Source organism: Megalopta genalis, chromosome 5 (assembly GCF_051020955.1).
Source record: "Megalopta genalis isolate 19385.01 chromosome 5, iyMegGena1_principal, whole genome shotgun sequence".
Classification (NCBI taxonomy): Eukaryota; Metazoa; Arthropoda; class Insecta; order Hymenoptera; family Halictidae; genus Megalopta; species Megalopta genalis.
In genome coordinates, this window is record NC_135017.1 from 29,366,133 (window position 1) to 29,389,385 (window position 23,253).

At 35.0% G+C, this 23,253-nt stretch overlaps 1 protein-coding gene across 4 annotated transcripts in view; it reads right to left on the reverse strand.

The window, feature by feature from the left end:
- The window catches only part of LOC117222439 (uncharacterized), a 291,172-nt gene that overhangs the window by 11,859 nt on the left and 256,060 nt on the right, over positions 1-23,253 (reverse strand). For 2 of the 4 annotated variants that reach the window (XM_076522262.1, XM_033474137.2), the window contains 3 exons: positions 8,435-9,034; positions 2,729-2,951; positions 1,597-1,736 (listed from right to left, as the gene is read on the reverse strand). In XM_076522262.1, the coding sequence (XP_076378377.1) occupies positions 1,597-1,736; positions 2,729-2,951; positions 8,435-8,786 (715 nt within the window). In that variant the 5' untranslated portion in view covers positions 8,787-9,034. Of the gene's footprint in view, positions 1-1,596; positions 1,737-2,728; positions 2,952-8,434; positions 9,035-14,625; positions 15,743-23,253 lie in introns of those variants that run through there. The other 2 variants (XM_033474138.2, XM_033474135.2) reach the window with 2 other exon arrangements.

Here is a 23,253-nt window from a genome sequence, read left to right on the forward strand (position 1 = left end):
ATTATCAGAGTGGTCAACATGCATTCAACTTTCCTCGAAATGTTTTCAGCTTTTCAGTGAAAGCAACGACAAAGATCACGGACGATGATCATTTTATAAAGCTGCACAAGTTTTTAATCCTTTAGAAATTGTAAAATTGGAGAAGCAAATAACACGCGTCGTGTCTGTGCAACTAATATTTTGCAACTATGCATGGAATTATTTTAGGCACAACGTGAGTTATGTCAAATTTATGGTTACAATTTTTAAACAGATATTTTTTTGAATATTACATGAGAAAGTCGTCTATTTTTAATAATAGTATTTTATAAAGCTACACAAGTTTCCGATGCCTTTGGAAAATTTTAAAAATTCGAGAAGCAAATAGCACGTTTTTTGTCTGTGCATCTAGTATGTTTTAGCTGTTGCATTATATTAGGTACACGTGAGTCATGCTAAAATCGATGGACACATAAATATCATATAGAAAAGTTGTCTATTATTAGAAAGAATATATAACACAGCTACATAAGTTTCTAATTCTTTAGAAACAGTCTGCAAAGTTGGAAAAGCAAAGAGGATGTTACTGATCTGCAGTTTTACGTCTGTAGCATTATAATAACAAGGGATGATCCCCAATCCGGAAATAAAAAAAATTCTGAAACTTCGAGGATACGGAGAGCGTACGTAGATATTACATATATTGCGCAATTTATTTTCTTGCGTAAATTCATGGATGGAAATTAATCCTAAAATATTCGGCTATTTTCTTATTTTACTGCTATAATTCGCAAATTGCACAAAATGGAGAAAAGTCTTAAAACAACAGTTGCTTTGTTTTGTCCAAATCTATCGCGTAATATACAGAAAATATCGTTGTTTATATCTTTCTCCGGTTGTTTAAACAATTAACAAATCCTATATCACATGATAGATTTGAACAAAACAAGTAATTTTTGTTCGCAGACATTTTTTCTATCTTGTAGAGTTTGCGAATTATATCAATGAAATAGAAAATAGCCGAATATTTTAGGGTTAATTTCCATCCCTTCACGCATCGACGGCCGCGACGAAAGCATCTAAAAAATGCATAGAATTAAAGTATTTTAATCAATTAAATGAAACATGTAAAGCAAGGTTACATGACATCGATTTATATTTCTTAATAAAATTAAGGAATTTTTATGGATTAGCATGGAAGTTAAATTTTAAATAATTTCGTCATTCGCATACGGATGACGCGGCAGTCAAGGTCTTAAAATCTAGGGAAGAAGAACAAATTCCGTTGTACATGTCTACGTACGCTCTACGTAACCCCGAAGCATCAGAATTTTTTAAAATTCCGAATTGGGCATCATCCCTTGCAAGTTCCAGTCAGTTTTGATAAATTGAAGAACGCTATCGAACGTCGTATAAGAAAGCCCGTCTAACGACATTTGTGAACGGAAAAGCTACTAAAATTTCTAACAAGAGCCCGGATAATGGTGAAATCGGTTGCAGCCGGTGAACCAGGAATTCCGTGAATGATTCATGTGAATATTAATCGACAAGGAAGGAAGCGAAGGAAGCTCGGTTTTACCTGGCCGACGCTGAGCAAGACGTTTCAGCGAACCTTACCTTCGAAATCGCCCTCCTGAACCCTGGTAATTCGGTTCTCCGGAATGTCCAATTTCCTCAGCATGTCCAGGGGGAGCAATGCCTCTGTTGGCACCTTGGTCAACTCGTTTCCGCCAAGATTTAGTCTCCTTAGTTTCCTGCTATAATTTATGTGTTCGTATTTACATATCACCCACCCTAACGCGCGGTTTTCGTACATGTGTGCCCTGTACACCAATCGCCGCGCGTTAGACCTGTTTTTGAACTACCTACGCGAAGCGGTGTGTTCTGCCGAAGCGGTATCGTTCTATCGAATCTCGGAATTTCAGGCGACAAGGTCGTGTTATTTTTCTGTTCGGTCCGAAACAACAGTGTAACTTAAAAATAGTCAGGCAAAATAATTGTTTGACGAAACGTTGTACATCAACGATCAGAACGATCTTAATTCTTTGCGACGAGAAACGCCCTCGATTATTCGAACTAATACAGGACACAAATGTGTTTGTGTGTGTGTGCGTGTGCATGTGTTGAACTGTACAATCGAATCTCTATCGATTTGCGCAATGAACAGTGTTGTATGCACATTATCGATCTAATTACATGTGCAATGTATTTAGATGTCAATGGACGTCAATGATTTGGATAATCGAGATTCTACCGTAATTATTTTCGTTCGTTTTTTCTCGGAAAATTTTATGCATCCGTATTGCAGATGTTATTGCTGTTAATTATATTAAAATAACTATCGACAATTTCGAGATCGATGATTGCTGTGTAGTTTAACACTCGAACGACAGATCTTTCTAAGAAAATTACGGTCAAGTATGCTCCGGGTCATTTATAATATTATTTTTTTTTTCTCAACGTTTTTAAATAGATTTTGTAAAATACTTCTTCCAGATATCTTAGTTCTTCTAGAAACTTGAATGAAACGTGTGAAAATCGAATTTAGTTGCCAGAATCTTGGTACTCAAATAATCTTTCAACACCGGGTCCAAATGGACCCGGACGCTCAGCCATTGGAGTGTTAAATGTGTAGTGACATTGTTTGCTTCTTCTATCCGAAATGCATTCGTAGAATCGACTAGTCATAAAAGAAAAGAGTATACTAGAACTAGAGAAGCATCGGTCAGGCTGGGGGTAAAGAACGTACTTATGCAATCCTTTAAAAGCGTCCGAATCGATGTTGCTAATCTTGTTTTCGTACAGGGAAAGGATTTCAAGAGTGTCGAGGCCTTCGAAGGCTTTTCCGTGGATGGCGTTGATCTTATTGTGGTTCATATTCAAAATAAGCAGCTGGTGAAGACCCTGCAACGCGACCGTTGGCACCGCGATCAAAGCATTCTGCGATAGATCCAGCTGCGTCAATTGAGTTCCTGTGGATGAACATGGTTACATGAAATTAGTCGATCATTTTCTAATCAATGATTCGAACGTTATTACTGGACCGTGGATCTTTGCGAGTTTACGGCGTCAACAGATCTTTCAAATGTAAGAAAACGTATTCATTAAGAAAACGTCTAGCAAATTTTTAGTCGACGAAAGGAATTTTTTTAATTCGAATTCTTGTAGAATAATGCATGGAGATGAGAATATACATAAAGATCCGTGGATCTACTTTATTACACCTGAATTTCGTCCATCTTCAAATTAAGGGAAAATCTCTCTCTCTCTCTCTCTCTCTCTCTCTCGTACCAAAGTTTACGAGTCTTTAGTAATTGAAGTTTCACGTAATTATATGTATGTAGGTGTTCTAGATGCGATAAATTTAAATCGCGTCCTTTAAATTCCTTTAACAATACGGTTAAATAAATTTTTACCTTGTGTGCGAATTTTTAATTTCCAATAGGCGCTTAAATTTGTATTTAGTTATCCGAATACTCAAGTTATCAAATAAAAATATAATTCATCAATTTTGAAGATGTTTGACTTTTTATTCGTGCATATTATTAATGCATTATTAACGCATTAATGGTATTTACACAAGCGTTAATGAAATTTCTACTTTATGTTTATCATAAGAAAAATTATCTAGTTGATAACTAAAATTTTTTCATTCTGATTTTGAAAGAATAATTCGTGAAAAGTGGGCTTGGTCATAATCAAATATTTAATTTAAATATTTATCATTACGAAAGCGAATAGTAAAATACTACGAAAACATTTCGAAACGATTCAAACTTGAAATCTATCTTTGTTTTACAATTGTCAATATTAAATCGCGACTGTTTCTCTTATCAAGCTGAAAGAATCGTTAACAATTTGAAAGGAAAGGTTTTAATTATGCGGCAAGTATTTAAAGACTGAGGGCCGGTCCAGGAGAAACAAACGGGGACCCCTCGGTGACATCAAAACTGCGATTAAATTAAAATAGATCCCGTTTAACGTCAGCACGTGACGAAGCACAAGCTTCCACTGTCATCTCTTGTAATGTGACTGCGATTCACGACTGTATTATCCGACTTACAAATTAATACGACACGGCTGTGTCGAATGACGCCAGAAATAGAGCCGTACTTCTTCGTTTTGAATTTCTCTAATAATTCAATTAAATAAATTTCTTTAATAAAATGAAAGGTACAAGGGACTTACGTAATCGCGTTTATGAAAGTCACGGTGAGAACGGAAGTTAATGTACTCGAATGAAATATCTTGAAATATCCTTGAAATATCAAAATTTGGATGCACGTTTCTGCAATATGTTCAATGTGCCTTTTTTCCTACATATTTCAATATATTGACAGTTTGACAGATTTATAAACAAACGAAAAGTATAATTAATAATAATTTTAAAAAATATCATGTTCTTAAAATTTCTGAATAAATAGCTTCATGGAAAATATTTACCAGGCTTTGTCTCTACAATACGCTCGCTTTTTTTCATACCGGTATAAAAAGTTTTTAAGCGCAATTCCCACAAATTACATATTTTGACAAGTGATTGTTAAACAATGAAGGGTTTGTCCTTCGCCATGGTATAACGAGTGTCCCAGCTTAAGAAGGTTCAATTTATATATCTCTGCTATTTTTAAAGATACTGAGAAACTTTATTAACAAAAGTTATTCAGTTCGTGGAGACCAATAATATAATGGTAATCATTATCTTGCAGCTGCAGAATTTTTAGAGATTTCAAGGTTACCTTTCTCCTTTTTTTAACTATAATCATATTTTCTTTCATAGATTAGTTGACGAAAATCCACATTTTAGTTTAGCAGATACTTAATGTTATTTTCTGATAAAAGTACATTTACATAATTATGGTAATCTTGATGCACGTAATATGCACTTTTGGGCACAGCAAAATCCACATGTAAAGTTCTCAAAATTGAAGTTAAAATATCAGCTAAACTAATAATTTTTAATTTTAATGAAATAAAGGTCTCGTCTTCAGCCATGGTGTATATGTACGTCATATTCGAGATCATACCAACACTTTGCCGAACGTCAAAAGAAATAGGTGTGAAATATTTTTCAGACAGATTCAAAGTCGACGCGTTTCACTTTAATAATGTCCCTCGTGAGATACGGATGTCCATCAATTCTATTCATTATATTCGCGGTGCACATGGCAGATAAGACGGAGGTAGAACAGACGCGGCCGAGGTTATTGATTTACAGTGGAATTCTAGCATTCGGTTGCCATTCTAACAATTTTTAGAAAATGTTCCTAGCCTCTTAGGAAAATATTCCTTTGGGAAGGATGGGGGTAATGAGTTTCAAGAAAAAAAGAAGCAAAGAAAGACGAAGCAAGGTGGAAATCCGTGAGGAAAAGATGCAAAAGAGATTCAAGAATGTAATTTCTTAGAGGCACTATTTCAAAGAAATCGGCACATGAGAGTGCACCTCTAAGAGAAGGAAAAATAGTAAAGGTGAGAAATGAAATATTGAATCGGATGTGGATCACAAGAAAGTGCATATTTAAAGCAGACTTTGAAACGTGAACGTACAATATCCAAATTTTCTAAAAACGTACTATACTATTTCGATAAATTTTATAACAGTCTAACAGTAGTTCAAAAATTACTGATACTATCTTCACATCTATGAATAAGAATATTTATACTAATTTAAACAGTACAAGTAGCAACAGTAGCAAATACTAAGGTTAGTAGATTGTAAAAGATAAGAGATTGACAGTAATTAAATAGAATCAGAATAATGTAGTTTAGCAAATTTTCAACATATTAAAATCGTCAGTTATCATTTTGAATATTTAAATTCATTCTATAAATTATATTTTCATATCCATAAAGAAATTCATACTAATATAAACAGTGCAAGTAGTAATAGTAGCAAATACTAAGATTAGTAGATGGTAAAAGTTAAAAGATTGACAGTAATTAAATAGAATCAGAATAATGTAGTTTAGCAAATTTTCAACATATTAAAATCGTCAGTTATCATTTTGAATATTTAAATTCATTCTATAAATTATATTTTCATATCCATAAAGAAATTCATACTAATATAAACAGTGCAAGTAGTAATAGTAGCAAATACTAAGATTAGTAGATTGTAAAAGTTAAAAGATTGACAGTAATTAAATAGAATCAGAATAATGTAGTTTAGCAAATTTTGAGCATATTAAAATCGTCAATTATCATTTTGAATATTTAAATTCATTCTATAAATTATATTTCCATATCCATAAAGAAATTCATACTAATATAAACAGTGCAAGTAGTAATAGTAGCAAATACTAAGATTAGTAGATGGTAAAAGTTAAAAGATTGACAGTAATTAAATAGAGTCAGAATAATGTAGTTTAGCAAATTTTCAACATATTAAAATCGTCAGTTATCATTTTGAATATTTAAATTCATTCTATAAATTATATTTTCATATCCATATATAAGAAATTCATACTAATATAAACAGTACAAGTAGTAATAGTAGCAAATACTAAGATTAGTAGATGGTAAAAGTTAAAAGATTGACAGTAATTAAATAGAATTAGAATGGTGCAGTTTAACAAATTGACATCGTATCAAAATCGTCAATTATCATTTTGAATATCTAAATTCATTTTAGCCATTCAAAATACTTGTTTTTAGAGTTATTGTTCTAGTCTGAAACACGATATTGTACTTCGCGTATTATATTGCACAGCAATTTATCCTTTATTTTATAGTTCTATTTACGTAGGCTTTACTTCATCTCTATTTTACGTATACCTTCATCTTTATTTTACGTATACTTTTATATGCATTTATATTTATATTGAAAAATGAATGTTGCGCTTGGTAGAGATGATCGATCAGGCAGCCCCGTAAGAAAAAAGTATCCGGACAGCAGCAATATATCAAGATCTTTTCAACCAATTGACCTTACATTTGATGTGTACGCTCGGTTCGCCTGTCGCTACATTTTCAACGTATTTTTTCCAAAGTGCTGGATGAAAACGAAGGAGAAGCAGAGGAAAATAGAGAGAATAACGTTCCGGAAAGGAGAGTCCTTTCGCCAGCCGTGAAACGTTGACGACGCGACGCGACAGTCAGACACGGGTCAAATTTGCACCTTGCTTCATATTGTTTCTTTCGAATCGCTGTAACTCTGTCAGTTTCGGAAATTTTGTTTTCCAAGTGAATTGAAAAATGTCCGACAAAAAATTGATCTGTCAAGGCCGTCTCGATCTCCTTGAACACTCTTTAAACATGTTCAAATATTTATATTGTTATACAAATATTCTTAAACTTGGAACTTTATATCATTCTCTTCGAAATGAAATTGAGATTCGTGTTCAACGCATCGAAGGCTACAAGAAAATTATTGTTGGACTCTGTTATCAGATTGCAGTGTTTTATGCAAAATTTTAGTCAAATAAAGCTCTGTTTCTTTAAACAATAAAATTCAAAATATATAGATTGTTTATTTTATCCTGCACATTGAAATATCTTCGTTACTTTTACTGATATAAAAAGAAAGTGTCAGGACAACTATATTTAGTTCAAAGCTAAGAATATTATGATCCATGTCTCTCTCTCTCTCTCTCTCTCTCTCTCTCTCTCTCTCTCTCTATCTATCTCAAGGTCATTTTTACAAGTATCGAATAGCATCGAAGATATTGTAACATAAATAAATTTATTATTCCTGAATCAAAATTTCTAAATTTCTTGATTGCCTCCAAACCGGCGTGATTTTTCCATTTAAAGTCGTTTAAAGATCATAGTATCGAAAGGTCGTTGAACTCGACTTTATGTGCAACACAGTGCTGCGTTATAAAACATAGGGGTTATTGTGCAATAAATAGCGATAACCTTCGATACTTGAAAAAAAAATAACCTAGAGAGAGAAAAAAAGGCATAAGTCATAATATTCTTGGCTCTGAACTGAACAAAGTTGTCCTAACACATTTTTTTATGTCAGCAAAAATAACGAAGACATTTCAACGTGCAGGATTAAAATAAACATCCCTACGCGTAGAGGGTGTGGCACGTAACCGTTGCCACTATATTTCAGGTTGCTTCCGACGGTCTGACAAACAAAAAAATGTTTCCAACGAAAGTTAATCAATATTTAGTCGGCTACATGTTGAAATATAAAAAACTTGCACGAACTATTCTTTTTCGATAACAAATCGAGGCCTCCTTGACTTCTTTCAAACTTACTGTCCCATCTAATTCGGGGTAATCCTGCTGAGACGAAGAAAAAAAGCGATTGTTCTCTAGAACACCAGTGTACGCAAATAATAGAAAATTATTGCGATCGGTATGCATTTGTCAATTTTTGCTCCAATTAATGAAACAGAGCTTATCACGAGCACCAAGTCCGTGAAACGTGTCTTGGATTATCGAAATGAATTCGTACTGGTGAATACCTGCACGTTGAATGAGATTCTTTTTAAGGCGGAGCACTCACCGATGGAACTCAAAGAAGACTCCTCGAGTACCGCGAGGCTGCTGTTGTGAATGGTAAGATGGTGGATAACGAGGCCGAGGAATACGTAGCGCTGCAGTTTCGGCAAGCTGTTGTGCCTGAGACGCAGGTAAAATATGACCGCGTTGGTTCTACTTTTGAGCGCCTTCATGGCATTGGTGATGTGCGTCAGGTCTGTGGACTCGCAAACGATGTCCAGGCCGGATTTCTTCAGGGTGCAGGAACAGGGCGCGATCTCGTTGGGTGACGGGCATAGCTGCGACGTTTGCGCGACAGCCAAGCCCATCACTAGAAACACGGTCCAAATCACCGTCCACAAACTGTTCTTCTTCATCTTTACGCGAATCTTCGTCTGCTCTCGGCTTTCTCAACTGTTCCCCGTCAAACGGATCTTCGCTTCCGTCCTCGATCCCGCCTGATTCGTGTCTTCTTCTCTGGCTGTCTCTCTGCTCGAGCCTACTTCCTTGGTCGGTCTTACCTATCGCTTCGCCCTTTCTGTTCCTGTACCTGCAGCCTGCTACTTAGCCTCTCCTCTTCTCATATCCATTGTTCGCTCTTCCGTGGTGCACCAGTACACCGAGTCTGCGAACAGAATTTCTAGATTCAAGTCGACGCTGCGATTGTTCTTTGCCGAAGTATTTCGCGAGATGTTCGAATGATCTACAACCACTGGCGAGATGTATTCCAACAGTTTTTAACGGATGGACCTTGTGGAGACGGAACCTGGGCCATTTTGTGAACCATGCCAAAATCAAGCACAAGCAGATTCCAAAGTATAATTTTTTTCCCCGAGTGACCCATGTTCGCGTTCTGCAAGAGTTAAAACGCAATAACTTTTTCGAAACTCGACTAAATGATCCGACTGGATCATTGTACAGGGACTAATTCATTCTTTTTTAAATTTTGAATTACTTGGAACGACAAGAAGAAATAAAAGACGCTCATTTTTTAACATTTGTATCGGAAAGATGTAGCTGGAGCGAAAATTTAGCAAATGCGTTTTGTAGATCTTGGTAAATTATATGTGTACTGAAAAATTCATTGAAATCGGTTGACGCATGGTCAAAGTACAGCCACTGAAAGGTATGAAAATTACCCATTTTTCGTTGAAATTCGTGAGGAACTGCTATGTTCACGAATTTTAAATGTCATCGCAACGTCAACCGATTTCAATGAAATTTTCAGTGTGCATATAAGTTTCCATGATCTACAAAACGAATTTTTTAAATTTTCGTTTTAGGTTCAGATAAAAAAGTTGAAAAACGAGAGTTTCTTACTTTGCCTGTCATTCCAAGTAATAATAAAATTAGAAGAGGTATTTTAGTAATTGTACAGCAAACTAGTCCCTTTAACATTGAAATAAATATAAGTGAGTTAGTCCAGTTTTAAAAAGGTTATTGCTCTTTAAAAGATGTTCGAATACTTTTTGCCATATTTAGTTTCTCAGACGAAGGGGCTTGGGATAAATAAATATTATTTGGTATAAATATTAACACATCGACGACCAGTCACGAATTAACTCTTGTCCTTATGCCCAGACGTTGTAAAATAGCCGGCCGACAATATGTTAATAGTATAAATATTATTTGGCTAATTAATTTATGACAATATTGATACAAATGTTCATATGTTTCAATAATGTCCATAGAAAAATTAACTTTTCTAGGAGGAGTACCTTAAAAAATATGTTAGAAAAACTGATACCCAAAGTTATAAAAGATCCTAACATTCAATGTTCGAATATTAAACGAACCATCGGAGGAAGATGTTATTGGAATGCATTGAAAATGGTTGAAAACAGCTGATCGTGATGCAGGAACTGCAAGTGCAATAAGCCCACGGATGCTGGTTATTTGCAGTTATCATTTTAATTACTTTCGTAGAGAATAATGGTGTGATGCAAAAAAATAAACGCGGTGAAATAATAATGGAAAAAATACTGCAGCGACGAGTCGATTTCATATGAAAAGGCGAGTCAAAAATATGGAACAACATTTTCCTGCTCGAGTTTTCGTTGAAACTTCTGTTTGAAGATTCGTCGAGTACGCACAATATTGCGTAAAAAAAAATGCAAAACGTATGAAAAAAATTGCTTGATTCTTCACTCGAAGTGTGCACTACAAATCTACGAAGTTTTAATAGAACTGGAATTTTCGGTTCACAGAAATTTCCTTGTAAATGTGCTAATGAATTATTCCTTATTTTGCCTCTTTAATTTTTGATGTTGAGAATTGAAATTTGACTTTACATTGTTCGATGAAAATTTCATCGAGAATCATCATCAATTAGAAATTCATAGAATTTCTAATTCGTAATACAAATGAATGATAGCCAGCATAGAAATATTATATTTAGTTCACACACAATCATTATCTCTTTATACTATTCTTGACAACTCAAATAAAAGAGCACAATTAAATAGAACATACTGTGGTTTCCATAAACTTGGAATTTGCTGAAATAATAGCTTTTCTCGAAAGCAATAACGAACTTTGTTGAAATCAGTAACAATCATTTTTAAACTAATAACAACCTTTTTTGAATGTACTAACAAACTTTTCTCGAAAGACTTTAAGATAAATGAATATCTTGAAAACGGTTCTTAGGTCAATTTCTAGTAATCATATATTGTATTAGGTGATTTTAAGTAATCCTAATTCGTAGAGAGGTCAAGGGAATGTAAATACAATTCGCATTATTATGGGGCGTTAAGGGAGAATAATGTCCGACGCATAACGTTACTCAAAATAATTTATGCAACTCGAATTTGCCGCTGTCGCAATATTTACCACTTAATTGTTTCGAATAATTTATTTTGTCCGAGCTTATTGTTCGGTTGAGTGTTCGCAATATTGTTTCAACAAACAGTGTCGGTCGTATTAATTTTCCATAGTCAACAGTGATGAAAGCGGTTACGATTTAGAATGACATCAACTGTCAAATAACTGCGTAATACGAGGCCGAGTAACAAATAACACCAACTCTCTTTCCAATAGTATTTGTAACGCGATGACAAACAATGAATCACGTTGCTATTAATATCTGTAAACATCAATATGTATTCAAACTATTAATAACAAAACGACAATGATAATTAAGTCATTATTAGACTGCTGATTTTATGCATTCATGATAAAAACGAGTGAATCAAATAGAAAACAGGAAATAAGTTTAAAAGACATAAAAATACTATTGCGCTCTTTACAACTTATTAAAATTGAGAAAAAGAGGAATAAATGTCTGTACAGTTTCTGTGGCTTGCAATGAATGCGGACATTTCTATTTTGCGTAAAAATCCGCAGTCTAGTCCATACTTACGTGATGGCATGTATAGTGCACTTTCTTGATCATGACTAGATTGTTTAGACATTTTATGAATTTACGATAAAACTGAGACGATCAAATAGAGAACACTAAAAATATTGAAAGAATTTAAAAATATTGTCGTAGCATTCTCAACCTGCTGAAATTATTGAATTAATCGTTAATACTAAATTTATGTATCTTGTAGTTAGTATAGATAATTTGTATTTTGCATAAACGTCAGCAGTATAATCATTATAGATCTTCTAGAAGCAAGAATATTTTAAATTTTACTGAATCACACATACAATTTTTCAGGCTTATTTTTATTTAATTATCTGGCAATATATTGCTCGCACCAATAGCATTAATATTAAAGATAAATTAGATTCTGAGACCTGAGAGAAGACATTTTAAATCAAACTTGTTTGTTTATATCGCGTACATGTGCACTGAAAAGGGTCAACAGAATTTTTAATCAATATAAATCTCGCTATTAAATTTTTCTTCAAAGAATTGTTTCATATCAGTTTGAAATCACATGTATCATGCGGTATGTTTTCAATTTTTATAACACGAACGGCTCATACGGACACGAAGAAACTGATTGGCACAACATTGTATCTTTAAATACACTTACTGACAAAAGTTAAGAAACAACGTAATCGTTTAATACATCCCGGTATATTCTCTATCTTCTAAGATACATAGGTTGGAACTAAAAATAGCATAATGAGATAGCATCCCATATATCAATGAGTTTTTTCTCAAACATACTTGTACGGGAGCCATAATTAAATTGAATCGAAGAAATAAGGCAAAAGCTGCGCGACATAAGTTAAGAAACATACATCGTTTAAGTTATATAATCACTTTTAATGAAAAACAGCGATGTGTCAATGTCTGTAGTTTTCATAACAGTCTTATAAGAGGTTAGATAACTCTTGGATTTGAGGACTGCATTGCATCTGCGTGATATAGATTGAATTAATCGAACACGAAACTCAGTCGGAATTTCTGACCATATTTTCGTGGTTGTTTCTATTAATTCGGCTTTATTGTTAAAGGAGTGACTTATCACCAAAATTATAAAACGATTCGATGAATATGGAACTGTTAAAACGGCACCACGAACTGGCAGACCGCGAAAAACAGATGAAAAACTAGATCGTCGAATTGCAAGATTTTCTAGGTCGAATCCATTTTACACTGTTTTTGAAATTAAAAATCAACTGTGCCTGGAAAACATTGGTAACGGGACAATTAAGGACAATTAAGTCAATTAAGACAATTTACGTCGTTTAGATGAAAATAATCTTTTTTCACGCAGAGCATGCAAGAAACTACTTGTGTCGAAGAAAAATAGAGCAGCTCGGTTGGAGTTTGCTATAGAACACCTTAATTGAACTACTACCGAGTGGTCAAAAATTGTATGGAGCAATGAGAGTGCGCTAAACCGGTTTGGAAACGACTCTAAAAATAATGTGCGACACCCTACTGGACAACGATTTCATGTTAACCCTAGAAAGATAACCATATGACAACGTACGTAAAAGATAACCATACGCTTCAGAGGCGCATGCTTTTCTAAGGCGTCAATTTTATACTAACAATGGATATTTATTTAAGTTAATCTAGTCATTTTAAAGGTTTGGCATTATTGTAAAAATAAAATGCATTTATATTATATTTTTTTATATTTTAAGTAATTTTAAACTTAAATCACTAGACCTCTATGAAAAATTAACAAAAATCAACAGTCTTCGCAGGCGCCTCTGCGACGTAGGTTATCTTTCTCGGGTTAAATACCTAAAACCGACGATAAAATTTGGTGACGGCAATGTAACGGTGCGAGGTTGTTTCTCGCGTAACGTTTAGTACAAATAAAAGAAACAATGGATAGAATTATGTATTATATATCGTGACATCTTACAAAATTATATGCTGCCATTTGCCAATGAGAAAATGTCATCAGGGTGGTTATTTCAACACGATAACGACTCTAAACATTCTTCCAAGTTGGTTACTTGCAGAACAAAATATTAATGTAATCAAGTGGCCAAGTCGATCTCCGAATTTGAACCCAATTGAACACCTGTGGGATTACATTGGACGTCAGTTGGGAAGTCACTCTTTCAACAATAAAGCAGAATTAATGGAAACGATCACGAAAATATGGTCAGAAATGCCGACTGAGTTTTGTGTTCGATTCATTGAATCTATACCACGCAGATGCAATGCAGTCCTCAAATCCAAGGGTTATCTAACATCTTATTAGACTGTTATGAAAACTACAGACATTGACACATCGCTGTTTTTCATTAAATGTGATTATATAACTTAAGCGATGGATGTTTCTTAACTTATGTCGCGCAGCTTTTGCCTTATTTCTTCGATTCAATTTAATTATGGCTCTCGTACAAGTATGTTTGAGAAAAAACTCATTGATATATGGGATGCTATCTCATTATGCTATTTTTAGTTCCAACCTATGTATTTTAGAAGATAGAGAATATACCGAAATGAAACAAACGATTACGTTGTTTCTTAACTTTTGTCAGTAAGTGTATACAGTTATCATACCAGGTGGTTTTTAATAGTTTTATTTGCACCTTCTGTGCAAATAGTGTACAAGCGAATGAAATTCTTTACAAAAAAGAAAAATCATAAAACATCTGTGTCTGCTATTCATAGACTCACGATCCTCCCATTGCCTTTTCCGGATACCTATTCGACAAACACGCACAACGGAATTAAATTAACTATAATCACGTAGACAACGTTGCAAGTTGGAAACAATGCCATCTCGCGGAAACAATAGAGTTCCTTTCCGATCTGTCGGAAGTATATGAAACAAAAAGATCTCATACCCGTCCATGTGGGACACGTGGTAGCTTCCTCTATCCCTCGTGAAATACTTCCTGGAAATCTGCGAAGCGAAACTGCGACGAAATCTAGCGTAATCGTTGGTCATCGCTTTCGATGTCACCGCGTGTTAGAAGAACTCGGTAGTTCCCCGAAATTCCATTGATCCGATTCACCACAGTAAACAAGAACCACTCTCTCTATACACTCATCGATCGACTCGACATCAGCGATCGCACAACTCGTTCCCGAACGACGGCCGTACACCTGGCCTCTTTAACTCCTGCGTTCCGCGTTTCGATTCACTTCACAGCAACTGACGAGAGATATCTTGTTGTTTGCGCACCCGACAACCGCACTCGACGTTTATCGCGCGAAGACGTTCGCCGGTTATCGACAGGTAGCCGTCAACGTCGGAACCAACCGCCCGCGGATAACTGGTCCCAGGTCCGAGTCGGCGAAGCTCTTTTACCTTTTCGTATAAATCGGTATCACCGGCACGTACGTGTTAATCGGCCGGAGCACGGGCTGCATCGGCAATTTGCGGAGCTCGGCTCGATTCACTCCGAGCTGGCCAAACACGGCTGGACGACAATCGGAACGAATCGAAAACAGTCGGGTCGGAATGAACGTTAGGTGCCGTAGGAGGCAATTAGACCGGGGATCTCCTACCGGGGGATTTGAATGGCCCAGGATCTTCTGGTAGCAGCAGACTTCGATCGCTTCGGCGAAGACTGTTCGGACGGTTCGAGGAAAAGGAGCGCGGAAGAAGTTTCCGATGGGTCCAAGCCGGAGAAGAGGATCGGTCGACTACCTTGACCTAGGAGTCGGGGATCACTATACCGAAAGATCGCGAATGAGGAGCCGATGAGCGTCGAGGCGCTTCGGGAGTAGTCCAGAAAGCTATCGTTAGTGCCGGCCTCTGCTCGGCACCGCTACGCTGGTGACCTGGGTGTCCGTTGGCATCATCATTGCCCGGCTAATGGGCAGCTTCCGTCAAGGGGATCATGGGATACGCGGCGACGGCTGCCGCAACGTGGTGCGACGACGTCATCGGAGATCTTACGATACTCTGGGAGTGTGGAGTACACCGCCAGCGTTTATTGGTCCTCCTCTTTCAATCTGCGCTGCTCAAGCTCGGTCAAGGAACGACAGCCACCGCAGCAATTTCTTTGATGCTTTGTGCTCGGATGCTCGTCGCGGCCGCCGGGAATGCAACTGAATGATAATAGACGTAGACAGAGCGAGGCGGATCGTGCAGATAGGACTACCATTATTTGTATGCAACCAGGTCTAGCATTTCGGCGGTACTTGCAGCGCGGGGAGTGCATACGAGAGATTAGGAGCCGTAATTAACTTGTTAACCGGGGAATTAACTTCTGCTCAACTCGTTTCATAATGGGGACCTTTTTTCTTCGCAGTGAGCAGTTACATCATTATCGCGATTAAAGTAATAACAAGAATCGCGTTTTACTCGGCGTTCATCTATTGGGTTGGCAACTAAGTAATCGTCGATTTGTTCAATGAAATAAAAAATTGTTTTTTACTTGGAATGAAGTTTAATCTGTAATGTATTTTCCATTTTGTTCGATGACCTTTTGCCATCTCTCTGACAACTTGAAAATTCCACGCTCGTGGAAAGTCTCATCCTTTTCGGACAAAAACTGAGTTAAGTGAGATTTTACAGCGTCATCGTCATTAAAAGTTTTACCACGAAGAGAGTTGTCCAGGGATCGAACTAAGTGGTAATCCGATGGCGCGAGATCAGAGCTATATGGTGGGTGTAACATCAATTCCCAACCAATATCCATCAATTTTTGCCGAGTGGACAAAGACGTGTGCGGCCTAGCATTGTCCTGGTGAAAAATGACACCTTTACGATTGACCAATTCTGGTCGCTTTTCCTTGACCGCTGCATTCAATTTGTCCAGTTGCTAACACTCACGGACAATAAAAAATAACATAATAATAATAATAATAATAATTTTATAATATAACATTTACGGATATCATAAAAATGGGAGTGAGGGACATCTATAACTGAAATCGGCAATTACTTAGTTGCCAACCCAATTGAACAAATCGGGATAATTACTTCGCGGTATGTTTGTTGCGGCGATTAGGCATACAGAAAGGATCGTCGCAGTCGGGATAACAAAATCTCGATTCTTTATACAAACCTTTTGAATAATGTAATTTCCAATTCTTGGTTTCGCGTGCTTTTGAAGAATTAGATGTTACAATAATCGGCAAAATGTCTTGCAAATTATCTAAATGGTTTTGACGTCGAAGGAGAACGCTGTGTGCGAGCAGATGATGACTGTCCAAGGAATGACACCCTTAGTCTACTGCATATAAAGGTATTACCATATGGTTTCGCTAGGTTTCAGTGTGTAAGAGCGACGTAAAATGTAATGCATCCCACATACGGTAGTTTCTCCCTAATTCGCCCTCGAATTGCGCATAAAAATGGACAATTTGGGAAGAGAAGACACTATTATTAGAGTTTTTAGTTCTCGCTTTTTTATTGCTTTACCTATTGCCAACAACTATAAAAACGAGACGACGCAAGGCTCGAATAATCGTATCACCTCTTCCTAAATTCTCCATTTTTATGTACAAGCTGAGCCTCAATTTGGGAGACTTTACTGTAGTTCGTCACGTTCTGCGACTTTTAGGTATAAAATATAATAAACAATTTTTCTTGGTGTACGAACGAATGTTTACGGAAATATTTCGTCTCGAAACAATACGAATTTCGAATTTTCACACGTGAATTCTGTTGGGATTTTATTAAGAACGCGTAATAAATATACGAGTAATAATTCTACAAATATTTCGTCACACCCGACTAACAGTTTAAGGTAGCAGTATCAGATTATTTTCGTTTAGGATTTCAATAATTAGATTGTGGATCTTAATCCACAAAATAAAAATTGTCTCCATTTGATGCAAGGAATAGGTGTCATTTACGAATCTCTTTCTTTCTTATATAATTTGAACAACTTTGAAATGCTGTATTATTTAGGATTTTAATTATTAGACTGTGAATCTTTATGCAAGATAAAAGCTGCCTTCATTTGATGCAAGGAGATACGATGGGATCATATGAACTTACACATGCTCGAAAGTAATTTATGTTTCGTTTCATATTTCCATTTTAATTTTAATTAATAATATTTTTTAATATTAATTATAGAATAAATATTATACGATCATCATCTAGAGGGCGATACGCAATTTAAATGATTAAAGCACTCGGTAATGAGCGCTGGTTGCAAAGTACCGAAATGATCAGATAATACGTAACTAAAGAGTAATTCAAAAGTTTATGACCCCGCTTTATTTTCTGTTTCCGTGGCTTTAATCACGTCGCTGAATTTCTTATCTCCGGCTGAAATGCATTTTGCGAGTAGTTAAAATGATTTCGTAGATAAAATCAGCCTTTCATGAAACATAACGTCTGGCGACTCGGATTTACCGATACAGCTACAGAACCGGAGAAAATTATTCGTACAACTTTTAAACCGCAATAATTTGTTTAAAACTAAACTAAATGACGTGAATTTTTATTAAACGATAGTAGTAGACTAGTAGTCTAGTATACTGGTCTAATAGAAAATTACTAAAATACTTCTTTCAAATTTTGCTATTACTTGGAATGACAAAAGAAAAATAAAAAACATTCGTTTTTATCTTATTTATTTGAGCCTATAACGTGAATTTAAAATATGTATTTTATGTATTTTGAAAATTACTCTAAAGTAGTTTCATTTTGTTCATTCATTTTATTTCGTTTCAACTCTATTCTGAAGTTTAAATTGTTTGATAATTATCTATTATATTTTTCTGTTACATTTTTATTTGTATTATTTTGTATCTCCACATTTTTCTATGTGAATATCCTTTAAAATTTATTGTTAAGTTTGACTAGTTTATTAATTTTAATCATTTCTCCATTATATGCTTTATTTATGTTATTTATATGGCTGCGCTTTTCTATACGAGTTTTATACGCTCATGATTCATGTTGCTTCTAGAAGTATTAAAAAGAAAATTTTATAACTAGACTGCGGATTTGATATATTTATGAAAAAATTAGGTATATATATATAGTCGCATTTTAAAGTAGTATCAAGATTAAAAGCGTTTTAAAATGTCAAGGTTATTATCATTATTTTCAGTTTATTAGAATCATTAAGAGAAGGACGAGCTTGCTATTTGGGTTTTTATTCCTTGCAATTGACGCAGACAATTTTTATTTTGCATACAAATCCGCAGTCTACTTGTGACGATAACGTAATAATTAGACCGTAGATTTTTATGCAAAATAAAAATTATCTAGGTCAATTAAAAGAAAACAGAGGTCCGATAATTTTAACGAGTTTGAGAATAATATAACAACACGCGTAAATCCTTCGTGTTCTTTCTCGTAAATGCATAAAATCCGCAGTAACGATTCTAAAGAATAACAAGACAGGAAAAGAACGTCAACGAAATAAAATTATTGTCCATGCATGGACGTGACCGAAGTAATTGCGTTTATCGTGCTCTATATAAAAGTAATAATAATAACCGAACAAGATTAACCGTCGGGGAGAACAGCTTGGCCGGGGGGGGGGGGGTCGCGCGCCAGTTCAATTCTTATTTGAAAGTTTATCGAACCTGCCCAATTTGAATGGGCTTCAAACTAATTTTCGTCACGAACGCCGCTAATCTGTAGTCTGTCACGTAATTTTTCTGCTTTACATAAAATAACTGCTTCGAAATTCCCGCGGGGCACGTAACGAACAAAAAGCTCCGTAGACGGGACACAGTGGTTGCGACGAGTTTCCACGGCAAGAAACCAGCGCGCGGCTAGCATTATTTTCCCGTGGTTACAGCCGTAATTGCGATTCACCGGATCGATCGTACTCCGAAATGCATTATCATGCGCTTCGAAGCTGTTGCTCGAGGAAGATTCCGAAGAAGTGGCGGGAACTGGAATAAGCGACTAATTGAATTCATCTGCAGGATGGACTTCGGAGTGAAAAATTCAATCCGACGTGTAACAAGAGCTTTTATCTTGTTACTTTGTTGGACCTTATCCGGATAAAGAATTTCTTTCATCGAAGAGGACCATTCTTACGCGTGGCATTCGGTTGTTCATGCACAGAATGTCCAGATCTGCAGATGGTTTGGCGTAAACACGCTTGACTGTAAACCTAGCGACATTTTTGCATATATAGAATGTTCCAAAAATGTCTCGCAATCCAGAAATGGGAGGTTCCTGAAGTCATTCGAAGTCACTTTTTCCTTAACGAAAATGCGATCTACAGCTTTGTTTACGAGTTATTAGCGAAAAACAGTGATCAATGAGAGGCGAGATCAGCTGTCGCGAGACGGCCGAGCCAATGAGCGGAACTGGGCTTCGTGCACTCGTTGGCTGGGCCACCTCGCGCCAGTCGAGCTCGCCTCTTATTGGTCACCGTTTTTCGTTAACAAAGTTCGTAACTAGTAAACGAAGTCGCGGATTGCATTTTCGCTAAGGAAAAAGTTACTTTAAATGACCTCAGAGACCCCTCATTTCTGGATTGCGAGACATTTTTGGGACACCCTGTACAGTAGAACTTCTATTAACCGAACTGGATTTTTCTCGATCTTTATCATTTAGATTTTTTATTATTTGATGTAATAACAATGAAACCGCAGAAGAACCTCGAAAAAATCTCGATCCATCACCTGATCAATAATTAATCGAATATCAAAAGGATTGAACTATCAATTTTGAATTCGGATAATCGAGGTTCCTTTGTACCCATTTCTACTGAACGCGGTCGTAGGACCGCTTTTTAAGTAAACGTTATTTCTTTCGCAGTTTATTGCAAGTAATAGACAATTTAGCACGGCCAATAAAACACAATGGAACACAAAATAACTTTTACATAATAATTTGAAAATATTTATTTTTATTATTATTATATTTATCTTATCTTTATTTATGTTTTTTTAAATCATATACGTTCTTTAGAAAGATGACTCTAGAAATTGGAGTAATTATATTTTTGTTCAGTGCTTTAGATATTGTTATTCAAGTTGAAATCAAATTTATTGCACGCCGCACGTTTGGCAGATGGTGGATCTCTCCAGTGATTTTTTCAACTATTTTTTTCATTTGTAGTTTTATTTTTTTTTACAATATCCAATTTCTAGGTTTCCCATTTTTCATAAACTGGAATAGAATCTGTTGATATTTCCTCCATAATCTTTGTTTTTTGTTTCTGCGAATCTCGATATTCGCTGGTATTCTACTATTTGTAGCTTTTATTCACTTTTCTTACCGTATTGTTTGTATATAGTTATTATTATATATATGTATATTATATATAGTTATAAAAGTAATTGTATAACTGGAAATTTTACACACACAATTGGAATTTCATGCGTTATTATTGTTTCGAATTGAACTTATCGCGCCGCATAAATGAAATAAACTGTGCATACAACAGAATCGGGTAACATTTTCCTTGGAGAAACTAACAGTAATAATATGTTTGTGATTTCAGTTACAGATATCGTTATAAAAGTTCGTAATGATGTACAGGTATAGTTATGAATGTGTAAATATACATAATATATCACAAAAATCTAAGCCAGAAGTCATCCCAAGCCTTGTAGGCGAGGTTTATTATAAATAATAACAATGTTAAAGTTCATACATTTTTCCAGTGCTCAAAAGACTACTCACGGTAGAGAACATCAGATTACTAAAAAAAAAAAAAAAACGGAAGAAGAGAGATGGATATTGAACAATTAAGTAGCTTTACTATAGAAAATGCAGTAAGTTCAGGAAAAGTGAAAAGATTGAATTTAAAAATTTTGTTCCAAGTTTAAAAGGCGGTCATTTGAACACTAAACCGTGCTAACACTCGGTCGGCGGTATAAATATTGTTATTTAATTTTGTAGTATATGACAATTAATTAAAAGTTTTACATGTTTAATGAGGTTTGTAGAAAAATGTCTAGAAGGAGTGCTTAAATCAAAATGTCGACGAAAATTGCTTAATAAAATTATAAATGATCTTAATCATATTTAGTAACATTTATGTCAAAAAGGTTGTTCGAGTGTTAATATAAAAATTACAATAACAGAGAGTGGAAGGTTCTGCATTTTTATTTGAAAATTGTTGAAATTGCAAAGCCAATAGTGGAACCTTAATTCAAGCATACATTGTGATTAGAATTTTTATGTATTTATGCCAAAAATAAGTAGGTCAAATACAAGATACAGCAAGGATTAAGCGAATTTAAGAGTGTCGGTCTATGCACCATCAACAAGTTAAAATTCTTAAAAAATGAAAGAAGCATTTATTTGGTTACAATGCTTTGCACTTGATAGCGACAAAATTGATTTGGCTTAAAGATCCGCAGTCTAAATAATAATCTATGATAATAATAAATCTATGATAAAAGTAGAGAAAATTATAAATGAAATGAGTCTAAATACTTTTGGTGTATGATGAGTCTCAGTATTCGGATATCATCTTTGTCATAATTAAACTTTAGAAACATGTAAATGAACAACATTTAATTATACTATTATCGAACGTTCTCTGTCCAGAATGTTCTAATTAATGTAATGTCTCTTTTCCAGATCTCTGTACGAATTAATGAAATTTAAAACTTGCATAAAGTTCCGCAGTCTACGTGTTAACAGAATGAATTTTGATTATTTTCGATGTTCGATTATTTTTTGAAGTAGATTCTTTAACACTCGATTTTGTTAAGATTCCAAACGGTGTACGAGCTTACTCGAAACCATAAACTATTCGGTTCCAACCCCACCAAAGCTCTCGGGCCATCAGAAATCCCACAAGACTTCTGTAACTCTTGATAGCCATGAACCTCCGGTATCCTAGGCTCCCTAAACCTGCCGAAGCTAAAATGATCCAATTTAAACCACCTTTCGGCGTGCTGAGCAAATAGCTTTCACCGGCATACAAGTTACGCAATTCCTACCTAAGTCTCTCGGTGGTTAATCGTGACGACATGAAACATGCATTATTGTATACGCGGGCATAAGGAACATTATTGCTGTCATAGTTAAACTACGATATTTTTGGTATTTTCGATGAAAACTTCGTAGGCGAAATAATGAAGTTTATTATAAATCAAATTTTATGTTATTAATAATAATTAATTATAAAGTATTAAAATACTATTATTAAAACATATAAAATAATAATAATAAGAAGACGAATGAGTAATAAGAAGAATAAGAATGAATAATAATAATAAGAAGAATTAATAAATATTTTACAATTACTTAATAAAGAATTAATATTTATACAAAAGTTAATATCATTATTAAATCATATAATAAGAAGAAGAAGAATAAGAATGAATAATATGAAGAAGAATTAATAAATATTTTTACAATTAGATATAAAATAGTGAGTTAAAAATACTGTTGCATCATTTCCAACTGAACAAAGAAATTCAAGAAAGAAATGTCTTTTAATTAACGCAGACGATTTTTAATAAATTCCTACAGTTGTGTATTTTGGACAGTTTTAAAATGTAGGATAATGAACATATAAATTGTGAATCGTGTTGTATGCAGATTATTTCTTTGAAATGTTGGAACAAGTATG